The 27,802-nt window shown below is 54.7% G+C and overlaps 1 protein-coding gene and 1 long non-coding RNA gene across 2 annotated transcripts in view; one reads left to right on the top strand and one right to left on the bottom strand.

The window, feature by feature from the left end:
* CRYBG2 (crystallin beta-gamma domain containing 2) overlaps positions 1-27,802 on the top strand; it is a 37,946-nt gene that overhangs the window by 8,933 nt on the left and 1,211 nt on the right. Inside the window, 20 exon segments of the mRNA XM_079114179.1 lie at positions 3,601-3,670; positions 5,309-6,024; positions 10,783-13,225; positions 13,620-13,667; positions 13,749-13,858; positions 13,993-14,122; positions 16,113-16,252; positions 17,401-17,527; positions 17,817-17,852; positions 18,047-18,183; positions 18,317-18,443; positions 18,710-18,849; positions 18,937-18,956; positions 18,959-19,062; positions 19,249-19,281; positions 19,422-19,534; positions 24,100-24,229; positions 25,023-25,162; positions 25,477-25,600; positions 27,118-27,276. Of these exon segments, the coding sequence (XP_078970305.1) occupies positions 3,601-3,670; positions 5,309-6,024; positions 10,783-13,225; positions 13,620-13,667; positions 13,749-13,858; positions 13,993-14,122; positions 16,113-16,252; positions 17,401-17,527; positions 17,817-17,852; positions 18,047-18,183; positions 18,317-18,443; positions 18,710-18,849; positions 18,937-18,956; positions 18,959-19,062; positions 19,249-19,281; positions 19,422-19,534; positions 24,100-24,229; positions 25,023-25,162; positions 25,477-25,600; positions 27,118-27,276 (5,047 nt within the window).
* On the bottom strand, positions 13,760-18,806 carry LOC306646731. The gene is made up of 3 exons (XR_013759950.1): positions 18,673-18,806; positions 18,262-18,362; positions 13,760-13,895 (listed from the first exon to the last, which is right to left on the bottom strand). It is a non-coding gene; the product is annotated as an uncharacterized lncRNA (long non-coding RNA).

Genomic DNA, 27,802 nt, shown 5'->3' with positions numbered 1-27,802 from the left:
ACATCTCATCTGGGAGTTGGTCAGGGGACACAGCCATAAAAAGCCTATGCAAGGTTTGGGTTTATTCCCAGTCTATGTCCTATGTGGAACCAAGCCCTCCATCTCAACTGTCCAGGCTTCCAGGACTCTGCCAGGTACAGAGCACGCTGCCCAGCAAGGGGCACTTTGCCATCCGTTTTGAACAGCTTTTCCAACACCTGTCCAGATGTTCCTTTGCTGCTTCCAACCACCTTCGAATCTCACAGTTCCTATTCTGCCACGATGCCCTCTCAATTGGCATTCCCTGCTCCTCCATGATATCTCTGTCCACTCCCCCGCCCCACCCTGTACTGGGGATTGAACCCAGGGGTACTTAACCACTGAGCCACATCCCCAGCCCTTTTTTGTAATTTCATTTAGAGATAGGATCTCGCTAAGTTTGCTTAGGGCCTCACTAAGTTGCTGAGGCTGGCTTTGAACTCACGATCCTCCTGTCTCAGCCTCCTGAGCTGCTGGGATTATAGGCGTGTACCACCCTGTCCAGCATCACTGTTCGCTTATGACCCAAAGCTTGATGTCCCCTGTGTACCAGGACCAGTTACCACAGAGGTCAAAGGCAAAGGGAGAGGCGAATTCAAGGAAAGTGTGGAGGCGGAATAAGAGCTACAGACCAGAAGAACTAGCGAAGAGAGCCTGGGGAATTGGGGCCCTCTTGATAGCCTTTCTTCCTGCGGTCCCCGGAGAGTCTGTCAAATGTGCAAGGTGTTCCTCATCTTGTGAGTCAGAGAGGCAGCGTCAGGTGGGGAAGGGCACAGGCTAGGAGGCAGGAGGCCCAGTTTATAACCACCATAAACTAAGGTTGTTATTAAAGACAGATTTTCACAGAGGGATTCTCTGGTCCACTTCCGGCAGAGGGCGCACGTCGCGGCCCGGTGGGTTTCGGTGTGGCTTTCCCGCCGCGGTGCGGAGTGAGGTCGTAGGCAGCTCCGGGACCCAGAGAGCGCGCTCTCGCAGGTACCCACCACGGCGGGGCCGTGGCAGGGTGGGCTTCGGCGCCGCCAGGAGAGCGGGTCCGGGTTCCAAGCCCACCTCCTCACACCTTTGGCCCTGAGCGGGCCCGCCAGCCTCGGACCAGGCCCCGCCCCTCGGGCGGACCCCGCCCCTCCGCCAGGCCCCGCCCTTTGCCGGGCCCGCCCCTCTCGGCACCCCTCTCTCCGGGGCGCCCCTTGCTCTGCCGCGCGTCGGGGTCCGGGTCCAGCAGCGCAGGCCCCTCTTCCTTGCCCCACCTGGTGTAGGTCCAGCTCCCCGAGGGCGCGCACCGCATCTGCCCCTGGCGCCTCCGGAGGCCTGAAGATACAGGCCGGACCGGCAGAGAGCAGGGGTCCGGGTCGGGTGGAGCACGGGCGGCGTCCCGGGGCTGGGCAGAGCTGTCCCCCTGCCCCAGGGCACGGACGACACCTCGGTCAGGTCCCCGCCCGCTGGGCCGGCGGGCGGGGCTGCTGTTTGCTGAGGGGGGCGGGCCGGAGGAGGCGTTTCTCCGCCAGGGCAGCGGATCCGGGTGCCCGGCGGTCAAGTGCCCCGACGGCCCAAGCCCCGGGCCTTGGCCTCGCCATGACCGAGCGGCGCGGGTTCCTGGGAGCCCGCCTGGCCCGCCTGCTGTCTGGACTTGGGGTCCGGAGGGAGCGCAGGGGGAAGGAGACCTCAGAGGAGGCCCGATCCCGGGATAGGTGAGGGAAGAAGGAGAAAGACCTGCCGGGCACTCCGGGCTTAGTGTGAGTGCATGTGTGTGTTAGTGTAATGAGTGTTCAAGTAAGCGTGTATGAGCCTCTCAGAGCATGCGAACATAGGTGTGGATGTGCCAGTGTCGGATCTGTGAATGTGGAACATCCTTGTGCTCTTTTAAAACCTTAAAACAACTTGACAATTCCCTAAGCCAGGCAGACGCCTGCACACCATTTCCTCCCCAGAGACAGTTTAAAGGCAAATGTTGTAGTTCCTCCTGCCGCTGTGGACTTTGATTCTCACATCACCTGCCAATGTTCCTGTTCTTCGTGTCTCTATCATGAGTTTTGACAAGTTTGTGGCATTTGCCCTCAGATGCCACAACTGGTTTTCCCCTGTCATTTCTGCACCTGAAGATAGCTTTAGATTCTAATAACAATAAACCTTTATGCACCACTTGCTTCACGATTTACCTGCATTGTTTAGTGTAACCCTCATGGCAGCCCTATAAAGCAGGTATTCCCTGTGATTCAGATCTGGAAATGGAGGTTCAGAGAGGTGAAGTCACCTGCCTAAAGTCACACAAGCAGCCAGACTCTAGATAGAGCTCACGCCTGTCCTGAAGCTCTATTGCTGCAGACACTGCCAGATTGCACACCAGGGACCCAGGCTCCAAACTCAGTGTCACTGGCCAGATGACTTTGAGCGAGTTAATTCACCTCTCTGAGCCCATTCATGGTAGCTGAGGTCTGGCTGAGGTCTCCACATGGCTGAGTGCCATGGCTGGGAGGAAACTGGGAATCCAAGAAAGCCCCAGCAGCTTGCAGGTCTTACATCCGCCAAAAGCTTAGGGTGTGCTGTCAGGCACCGGGTGTTTGTGTGTCTATGCAGTTACCGGGCAATTTGTTCTGATCTTATCATGACACAGCTGTCTCTGGCCTGCCCCAGGACGGGTGAGGGCGTGGTGGGGGCAGAATGAAGGGAGGGGTTTGTACTGCTCCCTCACCCTAGAGAGGAGAGGTGGGCCCAGCCACCCTATGCCTGGGAGCCTGAGTGCCTGGGGGTGCCCACACCTGGCTAGTGTCCTGCCCACCTGGAAGACACACCCTCTCCCTTTACTCTGTCTGGCAGAAACCTGCCCTATAGTCTTTGGCAGCCCTCCCCCTCCTTCTCCCCACTTGGAGCGGAGGCTGGCTCGGGGATGCAGGTGAGTCAGGAGTGAGCAGGGCGGGGAGGGGCCACAGGGCCAGTGTGATGACACATGCCATGTGTGCACTTTTGCTCCGTTCTCAGCCCAGAGAATGGGCCCCTGAACTGAGGTGCGAGCTCTGATCCTGTGATTACCCAGGGTGGGGGTCTGGAGGGACCAAAGCCCTTCCCCTATTTGTCCCCATTAGTGTGGTAACGTCCAGCCAACACTTGGAGTGGGATGATCCTGGTGGCCTAACACCAAGTCAGACTAGCTGTGTGGCTCCAAGCAAGTCACTTTGCCTTTCTGAGCTCATTTCCTTATCTGAAAAATGAGGGCACTACCATCCACCTGCTAGGATTCTTGTGAGGCCAAAAGGTGATGATACAGGCACAAAACCTAAAGCCAAGCCTGGCACACAAGGGCCTCGGCAAAGGTGGAGCTTTGGGGTCATCTGGGCATTGACCTCTCTCTTCATCTTGGCCCTGACACAGGCCCAGGCCCCATGTGATCCCAGTCTACACTATCCCTGCCCCTGGGGGAGGGAGCTGAGGAGGCTGCCATGTAGCCCTTCTCGGGCGGTTTGGGGGCTCATCTAGCAGGCTGTGGGCTCTGGGAGAAGGTGGGGGAGAGGGCTGGGCCTGGCCAGGGGCAAAGGCGTTGGGATGGGAGAGGCTGTTCCATTCCTTTCACCTGTGCTTCCTTCCCAGGCCCTGGGGTGGCCAGAGCTGCCCTGACCTGGCCCAGAGCCAGGGCAGCACCAGCGATGTCAGCTTTAAGGTAGGACAGGACCTGCAGGGGAGGGAGGAAGGGGACAGAAGCTTGGGGAGGGCTGGGCAGGCCCTGAGAACCCTGATTTACAAGTCAGACAGCTGGAGTTCCAGTACTTCCTCTGCCACTGATTCACTGTGTGACCTGGGGCAGATCCCTTCCCTCCTCTCTCTAAACCTCTATGTCCCTATCAGCAAAATGGGTACAATAATGCCTGCCTTGGGGCTTTGGGCAAAAATGATGTGGTGGATGTGAACGTCCTGACCAGGGCCTGGATGCTCAGGACACGTGTGCTTCCTTGGGAGAGCATGGAGGGACAGAACCTGTTTCCAGGACCCCCTTCTCCCGGCCCCTAGGCTTCTGCCCCTCTTTAACTCACTTCCTGGCATAGCCACCCAGAAGCGACATGGGGCCTGTGACTTAACCTTCTGACCAGAGTCCCCTCTGCAGTGGGGACCCAAATCATGAATTGGACATGACCGGTGTTCTCCCCTTGGAGAAGCAGAGGCAGCCTCCTCTGGAGGTGGCTGAAGCAGCCACAGGGCTCTCTTTGGTCCTGAGCACCATGAGTAATTACCAGTGTTTAATTGAGCACTCATTATGTGCGGGTGCCCGGCGTGGATCATCTCCCACCGGCTGCACAGCACTCCCAGGAGGTAGGTGCTGTTGGCATCACACTCTTTCTATGCTCGGGAAACTGAGAGGCAGGTGGCATTACAGCTGGCGAGTAGGAGAGCTGGGATTCAGGCTCAGGACGCTTCCATCCAGGTGGTCACACCCTTCTACTCTCCGGTCTCCTGAGGGTCCAGTCCCTGGGGTCTGATGGCTGCATCTATTTCATAGATGAGTAAATTAAAGCAGTTGAGATCAAGGGCCCCTGCTAGGAGGAATTCTGACCCCAGATTTTGTTCCTTTGTTGCCAAGGACACAAGCCCATCCCTGAAAACTGGTAATTTGGGGACCAGTGTCCCTAGGGGTCTGGACTCCTGAGCTCTCTCCCCTCATTCCCACATCAAGGCAGGAGCCCAGGGGAGAGCAGACAGAGGTCAGGTGACCGTCCGTTTCTAGGAACCCTCTTTCTTTGCCCACTCATTTCCTGGGTTTATCTCTATGCCCAGGAACCTCTTCCCAGGTGTGCTGTGGGAATTTTAGGCTGGGAGGGCAAAAGGGAGGTGGCTGTGACCTGCTGGTAGCCTAGAGCAGGCAGAGGCCATGGGCACTGAGGCAGGCATGCCCATGCAACCCCTAAGCCCGAGGTCAGCACGTGCCAAAGGACCAGAGGCCTAAGGCCGCTGGGAAGGCAGCAGCAGGCTAGCACCCAGGCTGAGATCACCAGGCTTTAGAAGGCAGGACGAGACCTGGTGGCCGGCTCCTGGGAGGCAGTGGGGTGCCTGAGATTTCTTTGCTGTGTGGCCCTACTCATGTCCTCTCTGGGTGTCACTTTCCTCCCTTTGGGAGGGGACATATTAAATGCTTAAGGGCCTGTCCAGAGTCCTGGCTCTTTGTTCAGCTCTGGTGGCTTGACAGCTTGGTGTCAGAGGACTGCTTGGTTCTCTTGTGCCAGTGACAACAGGCAGGGGACCCAGGGATACCTGGAGGGTGGTGGGGAGAAGCTGTCACGATGTCTCTGTCTCTGCTCTCTGCCAGGTCCCAGCTCAGAGCCATTCAGAATGGGACCTTCAGACCGGGAGCCATGGTGGTTTCTGGATTCGGAAGCAAGGACGCATCTTTGGGAGACCCACTCAGCACCTGGGGCGCTTACAGAGGCCAGCTGTGGGCAGTGCCTCTGACCTGGCCAGCTGTACTGCCATCAGGTCTGAGAGCCTGGCACTGGCCACGGCCTCAGCCGGGTCCACCGCGGCCAGGCCTCCCTCATGCCCAGGGCCTGCTCCTCAATATCCGGTACAGCTACCCCCTTGCACACCTTCAGAGGTCCTGCTTGGACTTGAGCTGCCCGGCAACCTGGAGGACACACCCCCGCTGCCCCGCCCAGCATCCCTCACCAACGCAGAGGGGGCAAAGGGCGAGCCCGACACCCCAAGGCCAGCCCAGACAGAGCCAGCCCAGACCCTGCACCCGCGTCCCTCTGCCAGGAGGACCCGCTACCACATCACTGTCACCCTGCAGGGGTGCAGGCAGGCACCTAGGGAGGAGGGTGAGGAACCGGCCCAACCAGCTCCCCGCCCCTGCGTCCCTGAGGAATCCAGGGGCTGGAAGGAGCCTCCCCAGGGGCTCCGCCCCATCACGGGGTGCCGGGCTGACCCGCCCCAGGAGCCCCGGCTGAGAGCCCCGCAGCTTCAGGGGAGCACGGTTCAGCGGCAGGAGCGCCAGGCTGGCCGAAATCCTGGGCCCCCACACAGGCGGTGAGTAGAGCCTGCTTCCTGCGGGCATGGTAGTTGGGGGAGCCGGGCGGCTGCCTCCTCTCCCGTCTCTCAGGCTTGCCCGTGGTCTTCTCTAGTTCGAGGCCCATTCATTTGGTACCCTGAGTGTGATCTGCCTCTGCCACCTGCTCCCCATTCCATTTCTGCCTTCCTCTCCTCCTCTTCTCCCACAGGTTACCTCTGGGACCCCACTGTTGGCCTCTTCCGCTGTCCACCTGGGGAGGGGACATCATGGAGAGGATGGGCACGTTAGGGGGTCACCTTCTCAGCAACACCCACCACCCTCCAGTTCTGTTCAGGAAGCCGCAGACTCAGCCTAAAAACAGGCAGCCAAAGTGCTGGGAGACCTGGGGCAAGCTGCTTAACCTCTCTGGGCCTTGAATCGTTAAATGGATTTGGTAGTCAGAGATGAGGAAGAAGGAGGGTGATCACTGGCACATGCTTTGAACTCCAGAGTGCTAGGCTGCCAAAACAGCAGGGATGCTTATTAATTACCCCTCGGTAGCAGCAGTAATTACTCCACCTGGCTGTGTACTGGCGGTCACAGAAGCAGGCATGGAGGTTCCCATGCCTTAGTTTTTATTTGTTAAAATGACTCTTCTCAATTTGCCTGATGAGTTCAGAGAGGGGATAGTGAATCCCTCAAAACTCAAGAGAGATGAGCTTGGGGCCTCCCTGGGCACTCCGGGAAGGGACCCTGACCTCAGACAGGGCTCCAAGGAGCTCCTATGAAAGATGTCGTGGCTGCCATTTACAGTTTGTTTTCTAAGCATAACTTTATTTAATCTTTACAACAGTCCTGTGAGGTGGGATAATCCCACCACCCCTAATTTGGTGGGTACCAAGGCTCAGCCCGGCTGAGACACTTGCCCAGGGCCTGCTGAACAGGGAAGGAGCTAGAACAAGCGGGGTTTCTGCAGCCTGGGCTCTGTGCTCCCCTGCTCCCACCTTGTCTGGCTTCCTGAGCAGACAGTGGATTGAGCACAGTTGCCGTTGGAACCTAGGGTTTTCAGCCATCCTCTGGCAGTGATGTCCTGCAGAGGCTGAGCCAGGGATGCCCAGGTCCTCTGGGCAGGAGTCAGTGCACCTGGTCCTAAGCCAAGAAGGAGACGGGGTGGAGGGCCCAGACTGATTTGGGGAACTGCCTGGGTGCCCTGTGCAGGGAGGTGGCTGCAGACAGGGAAGGAAGGAGGCAGGGGCTGGCCTTGCGGAAGGGAGGGAAAGAGCCATGGGAGACGGGACGCCAGGCTCTCTCTGCCACTCCCCAGTTATTTGGAACTCAGGCCCAGGTGGGAGGCTAGGACCCACTTTGGGAGGTGGTCTCCAGGGACTTCGTCCTTCTAAGTCTACTTTCTGGGGAGGGTTCTCTAAGCCAGGATTGGCAAATGTGGGGGTGTAGCCGGGGTGCGGGGGAACACGCCAGGCATGTCTGCGTGCATGTGTGCCCATGTTTTGGTGTGGGTGAACTGCAAGGGTAGAGGGTGGGAGGCCGTGAGCTGGCCGCGTGTGCACTGGCGATGTGTGCACATGTGGGCACCGTCTGGTGCATCCATGTGACTTGGGCATCTGTTGGGTGTTGCTGTTTGTTCATGTTTCTCGGCAAGTGGCTGTGCATGTGGTTGCGGGTACCTGGCTGTGTTTGCCTCAGTCTGTGTGTATTTTTGTGCTGAGTGACTCCGTGTGTCTGTGTGACTCTGTGACGCAGCATGTGTTTGCCAGCATGTGGGCCCATGGACTGGTTTGGCCTAGTTTGGGGGTGACTCACAGGTAAGCGGGGAGAATCCAGGACTTGTTGGGTTAGATGAGGCTTTTCCCACACTCCCCCCATCCCCCTCAGCCTCTCCCTTCCCAACCCCACAGCCTTATTTGGAGGTTACAGGTCACCCTGCCAACAAATCCACTTCTGGTCTGGGGCCCTGGAGAAGAGAAGGCTCTGGAAATGGGTACTTGTGCTTGCCCAGGAGAGGCAGCTGGGCTTGGGGGGGTGTGTCTCCAGAGCAAGAACACAAACTGGGAACTATAGGTAGGCAGATTCCAGAAGAGTGTGCAAAACATTCCCACAGTCATGACGTCCGGGGAGAGGGCAGGTGAACTGTCAAGTGGTGACCTCTGTCCCTAGAAGTATGCAGGGAGAAGCCAGTGAACACACGCTTATGGAATGAGTGACCGTCAGGGGTGTTGTCTAGGGTTGGGCCGGGCTGTGGAGGGCATGGAATTCTGATTGCCAGGAGGTCATGGACAGTGTCTGAGCTGATCACCAGCGGCTTCATTTGAGGCTGACTTCCTGTGGCATCACTGAAGTCTGCGGGGCCTTCTGAATATTGGATTCTCTGCCCCTGGACTCCTGGGTACCACGTTCATGAGAAAGCTGGCTTTGGGTCTAACTCACCACCAGACACCATCATTACCGAGAGAATGATGAACGAGGGAAAGAGGGGGTCAGCACCAGCACGGGGCTTACTGTTGGCCCCATCAGGGAAAAGGAGTCTCAGTGAGTGGCAGGTGGAGAGGGGACCCTGTGAGGAGTGAGGAGGACGGGGACAGTGAGGGGGAAGCTCCATGTCGGGAGTCCAGGAGAAGAAAGACACTCCTTAATGAGGACAGGGAGGGGTCGGGCCCAGTGAAGGGCTGAGACCCAGGACCTCGGGTGTCTGGGCATGTCCCATTCTCAGGGAGCCCTGGCCTGGGGAAAGGACTGGGAATGCATCTAAGCTTCTCCCTTCCCCACCGTGAAGCTGCCCAGGGCCCCCCAGGCCCTGCCCCAGATGCATAGCCACCAGTGGTCCTGAGTCAAGTCAGGCTTCCCTGGGCCTCAGCCCCTTTCATCTCTGCCCCTAATAAAACCTGAGTCACTGCTGGGGCCACAGGGCAGGGTCAAAGTTCTGGGTTCCAGGGGCCGGGGTTGTCACTCTGGTAGAGTGCTTGGCTAGCACATGTGAGGCACTGAGCATAGAAATAAATAAATCAAATAAGGGTGTCCACCAGCTCCTCAGGAGGAAGGAGGATGAGATGGAGGGGGAATTGGGGCAGTGGGTCCATACCTGGCCCAGCGTGGGGTCTCTGGGGCTGCCTCACAGAGAAGTGGCACAGACCTGAAGACAGGCTAGGTCTGAGAGTGGGGCAAACAGGCCACCTTCTCTAGGGTCCCCGGGGTCTGGGAATAGGATTCCTGTGGTCAGGGCAGCCTAGAGATCAGCAGGTGGAAGTGGATGGCCCTCCAGGACTGAGGTGACTTCCTTTAGAAAGTGTACCCTCAAAGTAGAGGCTCAGTTTGCCAGACAAATCAGGGAGTTTGGAACGGTGGTTATGAACGTAGAGATAAGGTTTATGTCTTTTTAAAAAAAAATCTTAGTTGTAAATGGACACAATACCTTTATTTTATTTATTTATTTTTATGCTGTGCTGAGGATGGAGCCCAGTGCCTCACACATGCTAGGCAAGTGCTCAGTCACTGAGCTACAACCCCAGCCCAGGGTCTGAGTCTTGACTCTGCTATTGTGTGACTCTAGACAAGTTCCTTAACCTCTCTGAGCCTTTTACCATCTCATCTGCAAGATGGGAATGTTTGCTTATAATTTAGCAACAACGTATTCATTATGGGGTCTCAGATTCATGGGATTCTTCTGAGGGTTCAGTAGGACAACTAATGAAAACAGAAAGGAAGCCCCCAACAGGAGGCTGCTGCTGTTACTGTTAAAGCAGAGAAATTCATCAGAGTTCTCTGGGAGGTTATGGAGACCCACAGAGATCATGGGAGGGTCATAAAAAAAGGAAGGCCCCGGTCCACCCCTTCAGGAAGAGGTTCTTGGGAGTAATGGGCCTAGAACGTGGAAGAGGGTTGCGGGGCTTGGAGTCTGAAGATGCGACTCAGACCCAAGCCTGGTGACTTCCTGCTGCACCCCTGGACCGGTCCTCCTCTTCTCTGACCCGGGGGATTAACTTCACAGGAGAGAGCTGAGGGCGAAGTACTTCATAAAGTGCAGCATCCCAGGGCGCCATCGGGACCCGAGACACACACAAACCTGCCCCCAGGTCTGACCACGGTCACGCGTGCTCCTGCTGGCACACACATGTATCGCACCCCCGCTAAGATCTGGTCACAAATCTCCAAAGTGACACCAGGAAGTTTACCGGTCAAGCTTGTTTACAAGGCACGTCTTCATCTCTCTCTCCTGCTCATATCCTGACAAGGCCCTGAAGCACACAGTCTTCGAACTCTCGTTCTGTGCTTGGGGACCATGATGCCTGAAAGGGAGAACAGGCCTGCACCAGGGCATCAGCAGGAAGCAGCCTGGCTGGGGTGGCGGCTCTGCTCCAGCTCAGAGCCCACTTAACTTCCCTTGTAAGGAGCCTGGCAGGAACAGGGTCAGAGCAGCGCTTGCCTCGTCCTGGCTTTCTGGTTTCTTTGTGGCTGCTGTAGGTCCAGACCCAGGGGGCCAGACACCTCTTCCTCTCTGCTCTCCCTCTCTCCTTCCAGGTCAGGCCTCAGCTTTGCCCCTTGAAGGACCTTGACAGAATCACTTTTAAGTGGCACGGGGAGTGGGTAAGGGGCTCTGATGAGGCGAGTCAGAGCTGGGAATATCCTTCCCACTTTACAGATGCAGAAACAAAGACCAAAAGGTCCAGGGACTCTCCTGAGGGCGCCCAGCCTACCATGCAGGGGTGGCTATTCTGTACTTGGAGAGCCACCTTACCCTCTCTGATGCTCATCTCTCTTCTTCTTCCTGGCACCATCTGCAGGGAGCTGGACCACAGTGACACAAGGACACTTCTGGACAGGTTGCTGGGGCCCAACATGGAGGAGGCAGCTGGACCCCCAGCCCGGGCGGAGGCCCGAGTCGTAAGTGCCACCCTGACGTGGCGGCAGCGGCCTCCCGCCCAGGAAGAGACCAGACACCGTTTTCACAAGGTGTCGCTGGTGTCAGGGCCCCGGATGGAAGCCCCCCAGGAGAGGTTCGCGCACAATCACCACAGAGGGGACCTCAACGGCTTTGCTACACGGGAAGAAGAGACTGTGAACTCCCGGGGTGAGGCTGGCTCCGGGAACTTCCAGAGCCATGGGCCCGTCTTTTCCAAGAAGTACACACCACCCCCCAAGGAGAAAAGGCCAGCGGGGAAGCCAAAGGAAGCTGTGGACCAGGGCGATGGTGGTGCCCAGGCTCCCAGGACTGAGCCCACAGGCATGGGAGCCCCGGCCAGGACTGAGCTCCTGGTGCCCTTGCCGGGGCCCCGAGAGCCGAGCCCCCACCCGGGCGCGGGTTTCAGCAGCAGGAACTCCAGGCACCATGAGGAATGGCGAGTCACCCGCACTGTGCGCACCACCACCGTAGTGGGGGGGCACGTGGACCGTCGGGTGAGCAGCTCTGTGACAGTGGGGCCCACGCCATCAGGCGAGGTCCCTCCCAGGGGCCGCAACGTGGCCCGTGTCCAGGCGGTGGTGGTGAGCCCCAGGGCAGAGGCCTCGCCCAGCCGCGGCCAGGCCCTGGAGCTGCTGAGCAGCCTGGTGCCTGCCGAGCACAGTCCACCCATCAGCCACCTCCCCCGGTCCACGGGTCCCATGCCAAGGAGCCCAGGCCAGGGTGGCACCGAGGGGACAGTTCTGGGGCAAATGCCTGAGACTGGAACAGCTGAGCTAAAGGACAGCTCAGCCCCTGCAGCCATTCCAGAGGGTGCCCACCTGCCTCAGAACCGGCATGTGCCTGAAGCCTGCGCAGACCGAGACCAGGGCAGAGCCCAGGGCACCAGGGCCTGTGAGCCCCTGCGGGGCCAGGGAGCCCCCACCCCCCACACTCCACACCCTCTCCTCACTTCTCAGAGCCAAGTGGCAGTACCCTCCTCTCCCAGACTCCAGAGACGCTTCCCCTCCTCGGGGCTGGCCCACCCCCCAGAGCAGCCTGCGGGGCCCACTATCCCTGGGGCCCAGCCTGCTTCCCATGTCCTACCTGCTGTTAAGAGGGAAGGGCTTGCTGAGCGCCCTGCTGCCCCCGTCCTGCTGGGACAACCTCTGGCTCCGTCCTCTGAAAGCAGGAAGGCTGTCCCCAGCCCGGAAGGTCCTTCTGCTCCATCGTCGCCAAGGAATAAGTTTGCTCAGGACTCTGAAAATGTGCCTGTCTCCCTTCTCCCAAAAGAGGCAGTTCGGAGCCCGGGTGCTCCTGCCTCCTCCCCCAAGCCAACCAAAGTTGTCCAGGGTCCAGAAGGAGCCTTGAGCACCCACGAGGGGGTTGTTCAGAGTGCTGAAGGCAGCCCTTCCCCTTCCCTCACCCAAGACAAGGCCATTCGGGGCCCAACTGTTCCTGCTGCCCTGCTCCCCGAACAGGGTAAGGCTGTCCAGGGTTCCAGGAGGAGCCCCACCTCATCTCCCACCCAAAGAGAGGCCATCCAGAGCCCTGCTGTCCCCCTTGCCCCATCCTCCCCAATGGACAAGGTGTCCCCCGGCTCAGAAGGCACTCCTGTCCCAGTAGCAAAGGAAACAGAGGCCAGCATGGAGGCCCAGCTTGTCCCTGACTCCGCCAAAGGCAAAACACCCCCAGAACCACTGAGGGAGGAGGATGAGGTGGCCCTGGCTGCTGACCTGGAGATTTTCCTGGATACGCTACGGAGCATGGAGCCCCCCGAGATCCTCCGCACTCACCGGCTGCCCCGAGCCCCCCGCTCCTCCTACCTGGCCATGTACGCCACGCTACCTGCCATCGAGGAGGACCAGCCGGGGCCATGTGTACTGGGGCCCAGCCCCCAGGAGGTGCCTCCCCTGGAAGAGGAGGAGGAAGAAGAACCAGAGAACCCCTACCTGAGCGACGACGAGAAGCTCCAGCGCAGACAGGAAAAGGTGGGGCCCAGCCCCTCCTGGGACCCGCCCCCTGCCAGGCCCACCCCGGCCTCTTGCTCTCCTCTGGAGATGTTGAAGAAGCATGTAACAGGTGCCAAGAGCCCCCACCTGGAGCCAGGGGCGGAAATGCTGGCCCGCAACCGGCCCACCTCCCGACTTGGAGGCAGCCTTCTCTTTGGCAGTCTGGTGCCTGCCACCAAGGAGGCCCCCGCTCTGGAACCCCTGGGCAAAAAACTATCAGCTCTGCCACCCCATGGGGCACCGGGGCTCAAGAAGGTGCCAGGACAGTTGCCCCTGCTCTGTAGCAGAAGGCCACCGCCAGAGAAGCCTGCATGTGCCCAGCCCCCGGAGGGGTGGGTGAGTGAAGTCTTGGGAGGGCAAGGAAGGTGCCAGGCCTCTTTTGGGTCAAAGTTTGGGAGGAAAGTGGTTCAGTCCCTGGAGGCGGGAGGCTTGGTCTAAGGTAGAGATCAGCAAGTCACATTTCTCTGGACCTTAGTCTCCTATCTGTACAGCAGGTTTGCACTACGGATTCCCAAGGGCTTGGTGGCTTTCATATCCTGTAAGCCTGGGGGAGGGGAGTGACGGGCAGGGAGATGAAACCCTGGTGTTGGAAACAAGGGTGGCATCCTCATCCTCTGTGGGCTATTTCCTTGAGGGTAGAGGACAATAGGGAGGACACGGGACCCTTGGAATGGTGAGCTGCGGGGAGACAGGTGACCCGTAAGACTTCTCACTGCTCACTCTGTTCCAGAGCCCAGCGCTGAAGACTCAGGGCAAGCTGAACACCAGACCTGGGAAGGTAGGATGTGAGGCAAGTGGGTGGGGTGGCAGGAGACCAGGCCAGGGCACAGGGCCTGAGGACTTCTGCTGTCCTTCTCAGGTGATCGTCTTCTCAGAGCCTGGCTGCCAGGGCAGCAGCAGGGAGGTCTGGGAAGACGCTGCTGATGCCTCAGGCTGGGCTGCTGCCTCCATCAGGGTGGTGCGAGGCTGGTGAGTGGGCAGCGCCCAGCAGGAGCTGGCTGTGCACCTGGGGGTGCAGAGGGCTGTGAGTCTGGTGGAAACCCTGTCAGCTGTGGGTACAGCCCCCTCCCCACCTGTGACCCTGGGGGTCTTTGTGCCCACAGCTGGGTGCTGTATGAACAACCAGAGTTTCAGGGCCGGAAGCTGGTCCTGCCCGAAGGAGACATGGAACTCAGAGTCCCGGGACCAGCATGGAGTACCCAAGGCATCGGCTCCCTAAGGAGGGCTGTCTGCGTAAGTGGGCTGGGACTGGGGACAGATGTTGCCCCATCCATCTTCCCTGGATCCTGTGGAGCGGGACAGCATCACGTGCCTAGCGTAGGAGAGATCATATGGGGCAGGGGCAGAAGGGGACTTAATATGGACTGACCTGTAGGTTCCTGACCTTGGAGGCCCTGGGGAAAGAAGGGACCCTGGGAATATGCAGTGTGGTGGGGAGGCAGGGCCAGGCAGAGGTCAGCCCTAGCCTGGAGAGCAGCTTGGGGAAGTTTGCCAGAGCAGGAGGAGATGGGCCAGGATTGCCCACCACTCAGAGCAGGGTGCCATAGATATCTGCCTGTTTGCTGTTCACAGATGCTCACTAATGTCTGCTGTGTGCCTGGCACTGTGTCAGGTGATGGGCAGGTGGGGGAGGCCTGCCCTCTGCCCTGTAGGATGGATAGCCAACTAGACCGTGAGGGCTGGTTTGAAGCAGGAAAGTCATATAACCAGGGAACAGCTCCTGGCTGCCAGGAGAACAGTGGAAACCAGGAAAGGCTGGAAATCCACCCTCTAATTTTTGAATGAGGGATGTGTGGTTTGAAAAGTCAACCTTATAATATCACATTTGTAAAGTGCAAAACAAGCTGGGCACAGTGGCATTCACCTATAATCCCAGCAGCTTGGGAGGCTGAGGCAGGAGGACTGCAAGTTCAAAGCCAGCCTCAGCAATTTAGTGAGGCCCTAAGGAACTTAGCGAGACCTGGTGTCAAAATAAAAAATAAAAAGGTTTGGGGATGTGGCTCAGTGGTTTAGCACCCCTGGGTTCAATTCCTGGCACACACACACACAAAATAAAAACAAACAAACAAATAAATAAATGCTGTGTAGGGAGACGCAGAAGAAAGAGCAGTGACTCAGCAGGGCCCATCCCACTATCAGACTTGGGGGTTTTGCTTGTTGTTATTGTGGAGAGTAACTGGGCCCAGAGCTGTTGTACTCTTCCTGGCAGAGATGGCAGCACCAGCTAAGCCTCAACCAGGACAGTGGCCTGGGAGGAGCGTTGGTGGTTTTCAAAACCTCTCCAGAAATGCACAAATGTTTATGGACAATTTATTGCAAGTTCCTCACAATAAATTCATTTTCATGTGGGAGGTAATGAAGCAGGAGAGGAAAAACAAGGGTTTTGAAGTTAGCAGGTCTTAGAATAATTTGATTCACTCAGCACTGAGTGGGCACCTACTGTGTGCCAGGCATGTGGGAGGTGCTGGGTTGCAACACTGAACAAAAACCATCCTGCTGTGCTCTTGGCTTTGCTCCTCACAAGCCACGTGACCATGAGCAGCTTGCTCAATTCCGCCGTGCCTCACTTTCCTCCTCTGGGAATGAACCAATAACGCCCATTGGGGGGCTAAATGGAACGAAGTAGGATGTGACCTTTGCCAGTACTGTACCCTCGGGAGATGATACATTGCCATGTGATGGAGGAATGAGTGGGTGAGAAGAAACATTCAGAATACACCAGAACACAGACCTGCTGCTGCCAGGGATAAGGTGGAGATAACCATCAAAGCCAGTCTGTGGGCTGAGGCTGCAGCTCAGTGGTGGGCATGTGCCTAGCAGGCATGTGGCCCTGGGGTTGATCCTCAGCAACTCCCCCTGCAAAAAAAGCCAGTCTGGACAGCGGCTGGAATTGTATGTAAGGCTGGACCCCAGGAAGTGGCTGTCTTGCCCATCCCTCTACCAGCAGGCCACCCAGAGGCAAGGGAGGGCATGAGGCTTTGCAAGTTCTCCTGGAAACTTCTGTCTCGGCTCGGAAAGCTCCGATAAAGATTTTGGCCTTAGGCTTGGCTGGCTGACCTTGAAGAGGACACCCCAGTCATCCCCTGGTTTCTGAAGAGACAGCCAGAAAGGTCTTCCTGGAAGCCCCCTGGAGCCCTGGCTGGACGAGCTGGAGGAAGCAGAGGGTAGGCAGGCAGTCTCCAAGGACGGCTGGTGTCTTTCATTGTGCTCACTTCCTCTGCAGGACTACTGCATCCCTGAGATCAGCCTGTTCCCTGAGGAGGGCCTGAAGGGAGAGCAAGTGAAGCTAACAGAGGCCTTGGAGGACCTTCAGGGCCTGGAGAGGCCCCTGCAGGTGGCATCTGCTACTGTTTCTGCAGGACTGTGAGTCTAGGCTGTTCTCGAATCTTTCATTTAACAATCACCATACTGGGTGATGGGGACACAGGATGATGTGACACAGTTCCTGCCCTCAAAAGTGCTCAGTATGCTGGTGGCAACAGGCAAGTAAACAGACAATAGCAGTCCAGGATTCTGGGATGCGGGGTGGATACAGTGCTGCAGGAACCCAGAAATCACAGCTCACACCTGGGGAGGTCAAGGAAGGGAAGTTCAAGGCCAGTCTGGGCAACTCCGCCAGATCCTGTCCAAAAGAAAAAATTAAAAAAAAAAAAAAAAAAAAAAAAAAAAGAACTGTGATGTAGCTCAGTGACAGTGCCCCTGTATTCAGTTCAGACCCCCGAATCACAAAAAAAAAAAAAGAAAGAAAGAAAGAAAGAAAGAAAAGAAAAGAAAAAACAAAAAGCACAATCCAGTTGAAGGTGGGGGTGGGGTGGAGAAGGAGGGCAACCAAAGAAGCCTTCCTGGAGGAGGAGACACCTCAGCTGGGACGAGTTGGCCAAGAATCTAATCTCCATTAGGACAGGAATTTGTGTTTTATTCCATACTGAATCCCTGATGCTCAAAGCAGGGTCTGGTCCACAGGAGATGTCACTAAATATATTTTAATTGAATGACTGGGGGAAAGATTATATCTGGGAGGGGAAATAGCACACAAGACCCAGTGGTAAGAAATATAAGGTTCAAAAGTTCAGTCTGGGGCTGGGTGGGTAGCTCGATGTAGAGGGCATGCTTAGCATGAGGCCCTGGGTTCCAACCTCAGCATCAAAAACCAAAAAGTTCAGTCTGAACAGTGTGAACAGCAAGTGCGAAGCCATGGGCCAGGAGGAAGGAGGGGCAGATCATGGACCTCTGTGTAGCTGGGCTTAACTGTGAGACTAATAAGAACTACTGGGGGTTTTAAAGCAGGAATGTGTGCTAGAAAGAACTCTCCAGTTGCTGTGTGAAATTTAAGACAGTAAGGCCAGAGGGAGACCAATGGAGGGGCCACTGCAAGAGAGGACAGAGGGCTAGAGTGTCCTCCTGAGGAAGCCTCTCCCCTAAACTTCCTCCTTCCCCTTAAACCTCCCTTCCCATTCACTCATCTGTGTCCCTAGGGATCTGGGATACAGTGGCTCTCTATCTTCTACCAGGTGGCTGCTGTATCCCAAACCCTTCTTTGAAGACACCCCCTACATCCTGGAACCTGGAGAGTACCCTACCTCGGAGGCCTGGAGTACATCAGACCCCAGTGTGGGCTCCCTGAAGCCCGTAAGATTGGTAAGGAGCAGGGAACACCATGGGCCACTCTGCTCCTGGTCCCAAGTAGCATGGTCCTGCATCTGTGAGCAGGAGAGGGGGAAACAAATGTGCAACAGCATTCCTTGGTGGATTCCCAGGAGTTCCTACTGGGAGTGGGACTGGAAGAGAAAGAGGAGGAGCCCAAGGGGTGGGGAGAGGGAGGACATGGGTTGGCCATTTTTAGGGGTCTCAAGAATATCCTAGGTTGCCTTCCCCATCTGTCTTCTCCTGCCTGCGGGCTGGAGACTCAGCAGTGTCTCTTCTGCAGGGCTGCCCAAGTGTGGAGAAGCCAGGAGAGCCCAAGGTAAGGGTCTGGGCTTCAGGATCAAAGAGGATCTTTGGTGGCTGGGGATGGTTGTTATCATGGTTTGGACTGGAAAACAAGAAAGAAGAGCCTGGGAGAAGTTAGCACCACTGGTGCATAGCAGAGCAGTTCCTGGGCTGGCTGGGTGTCTTTGGGTCCAGATGACACCCATCATCTGCCATTCCTTCCCCCAGGCTGTGGTGTATGAAGCCCCAGGTTTTCAGGGACAGAGCTGGGAAGTGAGCAGAGACATCTACAACCTGCAGCAGCCAGAGGACAGCCAGAGTCCACACCTGGCCTCTGTGGGGTCCCTGCGAATTCTCGGAGGCTGGTGAGGACTAAGGATGCCTCCTTCTACCTCATCACCCTACTTTGCCACCTGGGCTACCTAGGGTCGGGGAGCTCTTACCATCCACTGGCTTCCTGCCACTGAGTCTGTCTATCCATCCTCCCCCTGCTTCCAGCTGGGTGGGCTATGAGAAAGAGGGCTTCCGGGGCCACCAGTACCTGCTGGAAGAGGGCGCGTACGCTGACTGGACGCACTGGGGAGGTTTTGACGAGTGGCTGACCTCCCTCCGGGTCATCCGGACGGTAAGCAAGCGCAACTGGACTAACCCTCTGCCTCTGGCCACAGCCAGACTTCCCCCCGGGACAATCTGAGAGAAGAATTTGTACCCATTCTCCCTGTTCGCCCCGGAAGTGTTCCCCGGGGGCTTGTCTCCCTCTTGCGGCTCTTCCCCAGGTCACACGGCCGTCTAACCCCTAATTCTCCGTGTGAGTTGCGTCCCTGGGTTCCCGACACTCCCAGGGGGTTTCTTACCCTGGGCAGGAGCGACCTGACTGTCCCTGGGGCCTAGGACTTCGGGGACCCGGCCGTGGTGCTGTTTGAGGCCATGGACTTCGAGGGTCCTGGCGTGGAGGTGAGAGCGGCATTGCCAGATGTGGAGCTAGTGCGACACGGTCCGCGCACCCAGGCCATCCACGTGCTCAGCGGCGTGTGAGTGCTCCTGGTTCTGGAGACGGGCGGCGGTCCGGGAAAGGTACCGGCTCCTCCTCTGCTGACCCGGCCCCGTCTTTCCTGCAGGTGGGTGGCCTATGAGCAGGTGGCTTCTCCGGGAAGCAGTACGTCCTGGAGAAGGGCGTGTACCGCAACTGCGACGACTGGGGCGCGGGCAACAGCGCCCTCGCCTCGCTGCAGCCGGTCCTGCAGGTGCGTGCTGGCAGCCCGCGTGGCGCGGGGCAGAGAGCGCGTGGCTGAAGGGCCGGCCTCCTGGGGGCGGGGCATCCGGGAAGGGGCGGGGCCGGCGGCCGCCTGCGGAGCGGTGTGGAAACCTAGGGGAGCTGAGGCTGCATGCTGAGAGCGCTCCTGAGCCCCGACTCTGGTTCCTCCCTTCAGGTCGGGGAGCACGATCTGCACTTTGTCTCAAAGGTAAGAAACTGGCACCGCAGGGACCGGCGGGGCGCCCGTCACCTCTTCCCTCATTTCGGAGCTCTCCCTGTCTTCGCCATTCCTTCTGTCCTGCTCGGTCGCCCTCCTTTACGTTCATCTCCACTCCTCTTTGCCTCCAGATTCAGCTTTTCTCCGGCCCCGACTTCCTGGGCGACCACATCTCCTTCGAAGATGACCAGGCCTCTCTGCCCGCCTCCTTCCAGCCTCAGTCCTGCCGAGTCCACGGTGGCAGGTGAGCACTAGGGGAGGGGGGCGTGGCAGCGTGTGCTTAAAGCATGACAGAGTCTCTCCTTCCAGTCGATTTCCTTCCTTCCCCCAGCTTCCTTGAGGTACGCTGTTCTCATTCAAGTTTAAAACAAAATAAAGTTTGAATGGAAAACTGTAGATAGTATAGTGTAAAGAACCCCGATCTTTTTTTTTTTTTTTTTTTTGAGTTGGAATCTCAGTGTGTTGCCCAGGCTTGTCTTGAACTTCTCGGCTCAAGTGATCCTTGATCCTTGTGCCTCAGCCTTCCAAATAGCTGGAACTACAAGGTCTGTCACAGAGCCAGCCACTTTTTTGGGGGCGGGGTGCGAGCTGTATTTTAAATCCCTGACCCAACATAAAATTTCATAGATGAACACGTCATTCAATACGTGTCTCAAATAAGGGTTTCCCCACCCTACATAGCTACATGTCATTATCATATCTAATAATATTAACCACAATTTGTTAATACTATCTAATACCCTATCCATGTTCAAATTTTTCCAGTTGTCTTAAAAATGCCCTGTGAAATTAGCTTCTTCTTCTTCTTGTTTTCAGGATACAAATAAGGTATAAACACTGCATTTGATTGATTTGGCTTCAAATCTATCAGTCTTCCCCTTTTTGTTCCATACCATTTATTTGTTTGAAGAAACCCAATAATTTAGCCCTGCATTTTAGCACATGCCTGTAATCCTAGCAGCTTGGGAGACCAAGACAGGAGGATCACAAGTTCAAGGCCAACCTCAGCAACTTAGCCAGGCCTTAAGAAACTTACTGAAACCGCGTCTCAAAAGAAAAAAAAAAAAAAAAGAAAGAAAGAAAGAAAAGAAAAGAAACCCAATAATTGGCTTTGGTAATACAGTTGCCTATCTTCTATATTTGGCTGATTGCTTCCTGATGGTGTCTTGTAACTTGTTACTTTGTCTCCCAAATGTCTTGATTAGATTCAGGGCTTTTCGTTTGGCAAGAAGTCTGACATACACTGCCTGTTCCATTGCAGGGGAAGGTGCATAATGTCTAGGTGTCTCTTTTTAATGACACTAAAATCTCTACATTATAAAAGTCCTGATGCTTTTTTCTCGGCAGTACTGGGGGTTGAACTCAGTAGTGCTCTATCACTGAGCTACATCCCCAGCCCTTTTCATTTTATTTTGAGACAGGGTCTCACAAGTTTGCTGAGGCACCTTGAACTTGGGATCCTTCTGTTTCAGCCTTAGTATCAGGGGTGACAGGTGTGCACCACTGCACCCAGTTATCTCATACTTTATTATCTTTCACCTTGTGATTCTACCATCCATCGATAATTGCCTAAACCCATTATTTCTCTGGAAGCTATAGCATTATTTGCAAGTTGTTGTCATTCCTTCTACGTATATTAGTTAGAATATTTCTATAAAGAAGAACTTTCCTGCTGTACATAGTGGTGCATGCCCATATCCAAGCGACTGCGGAGGCTGAGACAGGAGGATCATGAGTTTGAAGTTCAAGGCCAGACTCAGCAAGTTAGTGAGACCCTGTCTCAAAAGGAAAACTCAAAAGGATTGGGAATGTAACTCAGTGGTAAAGCAGCCCCATCCTGAGTTCAATCCATACTACTGAAAAACAAAAACAAAAAACCTTTCCCTTTCAACTATTTGACTACCTGAAATAGTTTATATAGACAGTGCCATTTGATCCTTTTCCAAGGATCAATGTTTGACCCTTTCTCTTTATCAATTGTCAGAATAATTTCTAAATTGGTATCCTAGCAACAACCTCCAAAGCTGACCAGAGAAGTTTTTTTTTTTTTAAGTATCATAACAAACTCATGGATTTTTATGTATCTGATATGCTTTAGTCCTTTGCAGTATTCCCTTATGTATCTGATATGCTTTAGTCCTTTGCAGTAAGTACTCCCTTATATGCTCAGATTATTCCATATTTTTTTCTTTTAATTTATTTTTATTGTAAACAAATGGGATACATGTTGTTTCTGTTTGTACATGGAGTAACAGTATACCATTAGCATAATCATACATTTACATAGGGTAATGATGTTTGATTCATTGTTATTGTTTCCTTCCCCCCCACCCCTCCCACCCCTCTTTTCCCTCTATACAGTCCCTTCTTCCTCCATTCTTGTCCCCCTCCCACCCCCCATTATGTGTCATCATCTGCTTATCAGCGAGATCATTCTTCCTTTGGTTTTGTGAGATTGGCTTATCTCACTTAGCATGATATTCTCCAATTTCATCCATTTGCCTGCAAATGCCATAATTTTATTATTCTTCATAGCTGAGTAATATTGATTCTTTATCCATTCATCAATTGAAGGACATCTAGGTTGGTTCCACAGTCTGGTATTGTGAATTGAGCAGCTATGAACATTGATGTGGCTGTATCTCTGTAGTATGCTGATTTTAAGTCCTTTGGGTATAGGCCGAGGAGTGGGACAGCTGGGTCAAATGGTGAGTCCATTCCAAGTTTTCTAAGGAATCTCCACACTGCTTTCCAGAGTGGCTGCACTCATTTGCAGCCCCATCAGCCACGTATGAGTGTACCTTTTCCCCCACATCCTCTCCAACACCTATTGTTGCTTGTATTCTTGATAATTGCCATTCTAATTGGGGTGAGATGGAATCTTAGTGTAGTTTTGATTTGCATTTCTCTTATTACTAAAGATGGTGAAGATTGTTCCATCTTTGTCTAATGAGAGTCCTTTCAAATTGCCTCTGGGTCCTTTTGATATGATCCTCATAGTTTTGAGAACTTCCTTGTTTTTCAGATACCACACAATGCCCCAAGATCATTTTGTACATTTCTTGCTCCAAACCTGGTATCATCCATTTCCCAAGGAACTCCTGGTTCCTTGTCATGAGAAATGGTATTTAGAGATCAAAATTCACTGTTAGGTGGTTCAAAATTATAATACCAAGATTGCTACTCACAGTAAGAATCACTGAAAGCTGCTCAAGACTTTGCAGTTCTTTTGTCCTCAGAACATTCACATACCCTTTGAGATATATATATATATATATATATATATATATATATATTCAAAATGCTCTGTTTTAAAGACATTTAAATTTAAAATAATCTTTATTTTATGTGCTTATGTCACCAATCTGATATATTTTAGGTTCATTAATTTATTTTCAATTTTTAGTTCTACTCTTCATTTTCACTTAATTCTTTTTTTTTTTTTTTTTTCTTCCTGTGCTGGGGATTGATCCCAGGACTTCACCATGCTAGGCAAGTACTCTACCACTGAGCTATACCCCCAGTACTAATTTTGTTTTTTAATTTCATAAAATACTTGCATGGTGTCTGCCTTAGCTCAGGGCTGCCATAACAAAATGCCATAGACTCTATGGCTTAAACAACAGAAATTTAGCTGGGTACAGTGGCCCATGCCTATAATCCCAGCAACTCAGGGGGCTGGAGGTGGAGGATCACAAGTTCAAGGCCAGCCTGGGCAACTGAGACCCTGTTTCAAAATAAACAATAAAAAAGGCTGAGGATATAGTTCAGTGGTAGAGAGTACCTCTGGGTTCAACTCCCAGTTCAATCACCACCACCCCTGAAAAAAAAAAAAAAGAAAGAAGAAAGTTTATTTTCTCATAGTTCTAGAGGCAAGTCCAAGATCCAAGGTGCTGGCTAATTCAGTCCCCCAGCAAGGTCTTTCCTCACTGCTTGCAGGAAGACACATTCCTGCTGTGTCCTCATATTGCAGCGAGAGAGCACAGAACTCCTGACTCTTTCTCTTCTTATAAGGATGCCCACCCCATTGTGGGGTCCCACCCTCTTGACTTCATCTGAACCTAATTGCCTCCCAAAGGCCCCATCTCTAAATACATGGAGTCGGGTGTCCACATGTGATTCTGGGGAGACACAATATTTAGTCTCTAACAGTCCCAAAGCTTCCACCTCTGTCCCTCCCACTTTTCCCCTCCCTCCCCAGTACGGAACCTCTTTTAGTGTTTACTTTGCTCATCTATTGTTTGTTTTTGAAGGTATATGCAAATATACAGTCATTTGTCAATTTGTATATAAATACAGAAAGCAAATATGTTTTGTTTTCTTCTTTCCTCATTTTCTTACACAAAAGGGAGTATAGTACAATCTGGTGAATCTACCAAAAACTACAGAACTGTACAGGTGACTGAACTGGTACAGGTGTACCAGTCTCCTATCGATGGACATTTGGATGGCTTCCACTCTCTGCTATTGCAAACAGTGCTATAATGAATAGTGTCATGCGAGTGTTATTTCATGTTTTGAAGGGTGTCCTTGGGATAGATTTCTAGATATGGAATTACTGGGTAAATTGCTCATGGAGTGTTGCTTGATATTACCAAATTCTCTTCCAAAGGGGCAGTATGATTTCATCCAGTCCTTTCTTAAGTCTGACCCCAGTCCCTGCTGCTGTGGCGCCTGTTCCATCTTAGACCTCCCCTGGGCTGGGGGAATACCATCAAGTCTGCAGCCACTCTTAGACCTCAGGTTGTCTGGCAGACCTGGGAGAGGGTAGGCTTGTAACCCTCTTCTCCTGCTCTTCCCCTTCCCCAGCTGGATCCTGTTTGATGACAAGAACTTTCAGGGAGACCAGCACATTCTGTCAGAGGGCGAGTTCCCCACTCTCACGGCCATGGGCTGCCTGTCCTCCACCGTCCTGGGCTCTCTCCGGAAGGTGCCCCTGGTGAGTGCCTCTGTGACCTAAAGCTCACAGTGCAGAGTGACCTGAGTGGTGCATCCGGATGTAGAAGTACGGCTGGGGAGGGGTCTGGTGCTGCCTCGGTGATGCGGTGGACATAAGTGCCGCTGGCCTCATTAGGGCACTTAGGATCCTAGGACTGGCTGTCAGAACAGCTGAGCGCACTTAAGACCTTTAACCTTCACTGTAACCTGTGAGTTGTGGAAACTGAGGCTGGGAGCAGCCAACTTGCTCAGTGGGCCACAGGCTCAGCCGGTTTCCCCCAGGCAGCCTGGCTCTGCAGCCCAAGCCCCTCACAAGGCGCACAGCCGGGGGTCTGAAGTTCAGCCTTAGGGCCTCCAGCAAGGGGTCTCGCCTTCTCCCACCCGTTTCCTCTTTGTTAAATGGGGATCACAATAGCACCTATCCCATGGGGTTGTTGGAGCAGCACAGTGAGATCGGAGGAGGTGCTCCCGGGATCTGGCGAGCAGGGAGCAAGGCCATTGTCGCCAGTGTGGGTATTGCAGCTGTTCCTATTTCGAGGATGGAAAGGGGGCTGTATGATGAGCCCCGGGTTTCTGGCCTGGCCATTAGGTCTTGAAGTGCCGTTTACTAGGCAGCGAGTCTGAGAGGCAAGCTGGGGCGGATCTGGTGAGTGCTGCCCCCGGGAATCCGCGGACATGCTCCCTGCCGCGCCCTGATGCCACTGAAGGAGCTCAGGAGGGATGAGAACCCGCGGTGCGGTGTGGTGTGGGCAGCGTGGGGCTCTGTGGCCTCACCCCTCCTCCCCTGGCCCCAGCACTTTGCAGAGCCTGCCATCTTCCTGTACGGCCGGGAGTGCTTCGAGGGGAAGGAGATCGAGCTGGACCGGGAGGTGCGCAGCCTGCAGGCGGAGGGCTTCAACAACCACGTGCTGTCCGTGCGCATCGAGGGGGGCGTGTGAGTGTCACGGGTGGCACAGGGGATGTGGGGGCTGGTAGCGGGGTCCAAGCTGGGCAGGAGGGAAAAGCGCAGACTCGGAAGGGTCACCAGTTCTCAGGGCTTGGACCCCCAGCCCCGGGGCTTCCTGGGACCCTAGGTGGCCCTGAGAAACCCAGATCTACTTCCCAGCCTTCTCCTCCCCGCCGAGGACCCTGCCCCCACCCAAAGGAGTTCCACATGAGAGAAGAGGAGGTGGACATCGCCCTGACGTCCTGCCTTCTCCCCTGCCTGTCTCTCTCTCTATGTTCCTGCCTGGCACCTGCTGGGCCCAGCTGGGTGCTGTGTGAGCACAGTGACTTCAGGGGCCGCCAGTGGCTGGTGAGCAGCTGTGAGATCACCAACTGGCTGACCTACAGCGGCACCCAGAGGGTGGGTTCTCTCTACCCCATCAAGCAGGTGGGTAGCACATCAGAGAGTGTCCGGGGCCTATCCTGGGTCTGCCTCTGCAGGGGTGCATCTGCTTGTTTCCCAAGCTCAGCACTGATGGACTTTTGTCACAATTTCTGCCCCTTTTCCCACTTCTTGCACCATTATCTACCTAAGAGTTTTCTCTAAATTTTATTTTACTGTATCCTTGTCCTAAGGAATACTATCCATAAAATCATATATGATTTTTTTCTTAATAGAATAAGTACATTATCACTGAATTTTCAAAAATAAGTTTCTCCAAGCCAGGTATGGGGGTGCGTGCCAGTCATTCAGGCTGCTTGAGAGTCTGGGGCAGGAGGATTGCAAGTTGGAGGCCAGCCTGGGCCACTTAGCAAGAGCCTGTCTCAAAATAAAAAATTTAAAAATGGGCTGGAGGTGGAGCTCAGTGGTCCCTGGGTTCAATCCCCCAAATGTATTACTCCACACAGGACTGAGAAGCATCTCCTGTGCCACCTCCAGCAGTAAGCCCCTCACTTTGGGAACCAGGTGTCTGCACCTGGGTGTCTGTGCCCGCTTGTCCAGGCAGGGGTCTCATCTTGGCATCATTGGATTCCGCAGCAGCACCGCCCTGAGCTCCGTGTGTGTCTGTTTCTGGGCCTGTGACATCACTCGTGGTCATGGATCTGTGTGCTCTGGAGGTGACCTCTCCATGTGCACACCTGGTTGTGCCCACTGAGTGTGCGTGTGTGTATGAGGGTGCCCGTGTCGTCCTCATGTCCGCGGACTCTAATGCCATCATTGCTGGAAGAAATCCTGGAGATTATCTCCAACCCTGACGTTTTGCGGATGGGGAAATAAAGTCCCAGAGAAGTGGACAAGGATTTGCTCTGCAATCTTGGGCATGCACTGCCCCTCTGTGGACTCCATTTCTTCATTTTTAAAATGGGGACAGCATGTGGCACTATGGGTGTGTTTGAGGACTGAGGATCTAAAATGGACGTGGACCCCTTGGAATGGTGCTGGAATAGGAAGCACTTGACTTTGGTTGTGGTCACTCTTATTGCTACTGTTACTGTCACCACCCTCGAGACCCCCTGCTGACTTGTGGACAGTCTGGTGTCCCCCCATCACCCCATTAGCATGCGTGTGTGCCCATGTGTGTGCACGGCTGTCTGCAGGCACATCTGTCCTGTAGCAAGCATACGCACCAGGCGTGGAGGGGCCCTGTTGGGTGGGGTGCGTGAATCTGCCTGTTTGTGTCTTCTGTGAGCTTCCGTGCCACCTCATGCACCGTGGGTGTGTCTGTCAGTGTGTCCCTCTGCACACGTCCATGGATGTCTGTGGACACAGTAGTAGGTGAGTGAGTGTGAATTACCCATGTGCCCTTAGTGAGTGTGTGTGCAAAGAAGGGCAAGGTCACAGCAGGGTCAGGGGAAGTTGGGTACAAAGGAGGGATTGGGAGCTTGATCCTAGAAGGTCTGAGTGGAGGGTGGTGGGCACCCCTGCCTGGGGACTCCTGACCCTCGACCTCTCCCTGCCACCAGCGCCGAGCTTATTTCCGCCTCTGGAATGCAGCCCTGGGGGGATTCCTGGCAGTGCCTGACCACGTGGAGGACATGAAGGCGGGTCGTGTGGTGGTCTCTGAGCCCCGGGCTGGGGGCAGCTTCGTCTGGTACTATGAGGATGGGCTGCTGAAGAACCAGGTACTGGTTTGGGGCTGGGAAGGGACTCCCTGGGCCCAGGCATTTGCAAGCCGCCTTGGGGAACCCCAGCCCAGTCAGGAACAGGACCCGTGGGACCCTGTGGAGGTGGAGGGTGTAGGCGTGGAACCCTCCAGGTTATGCTTTCCCTGGGGCCTCAGTGTCCAAACAGTTGACCCACATACCTCTAAGGAACCCCCCAGCTCTGATATCCTGTGCCGGAACTTGAGTCCTACTGGTGATGATAGACTCACTCCTGTTTCCTGGGCACCTACTCTGTTCTAGGGGCTGGAACTATAGCAGTAGGAAGACAGAAAGACTTATGCCCTCCTGAAGTTCACATGCCCCTGAGGAGAGACAGAAACAACTTCAATGAGCAAAATATCTTATTATTTTAGATGACAAAAAGTGCAATAGAGGAAAGGTAGATCAAGGAAGGATAGGGAGTTCCAAGTAACTCTTCCTGAGAAGGTGACATTTGAAGGGGGCAGCTGTGCAGATGTCTAAGGGAAAAGTATTCCAGCAGAGA

This window comes from Sciurus vulgaris, assembly GCF_902686455.1.
Source record: "Sciurus vulgaris genome assembly, chromosome: 1".
In the NCBI taxonomy this organism is placed as follows: domain Eukaryota; kingdom Metazoa; phylum Chordata; class Mammalia; order Rodentia; family Sciuridae; genus Sciurus; species Sciurus vulgaris.
The sequence above is the reverse complement of the archived record's forward strand: the minus strand, read 5'-3'. Positions and strand labels throughout refer to the sequence as shown.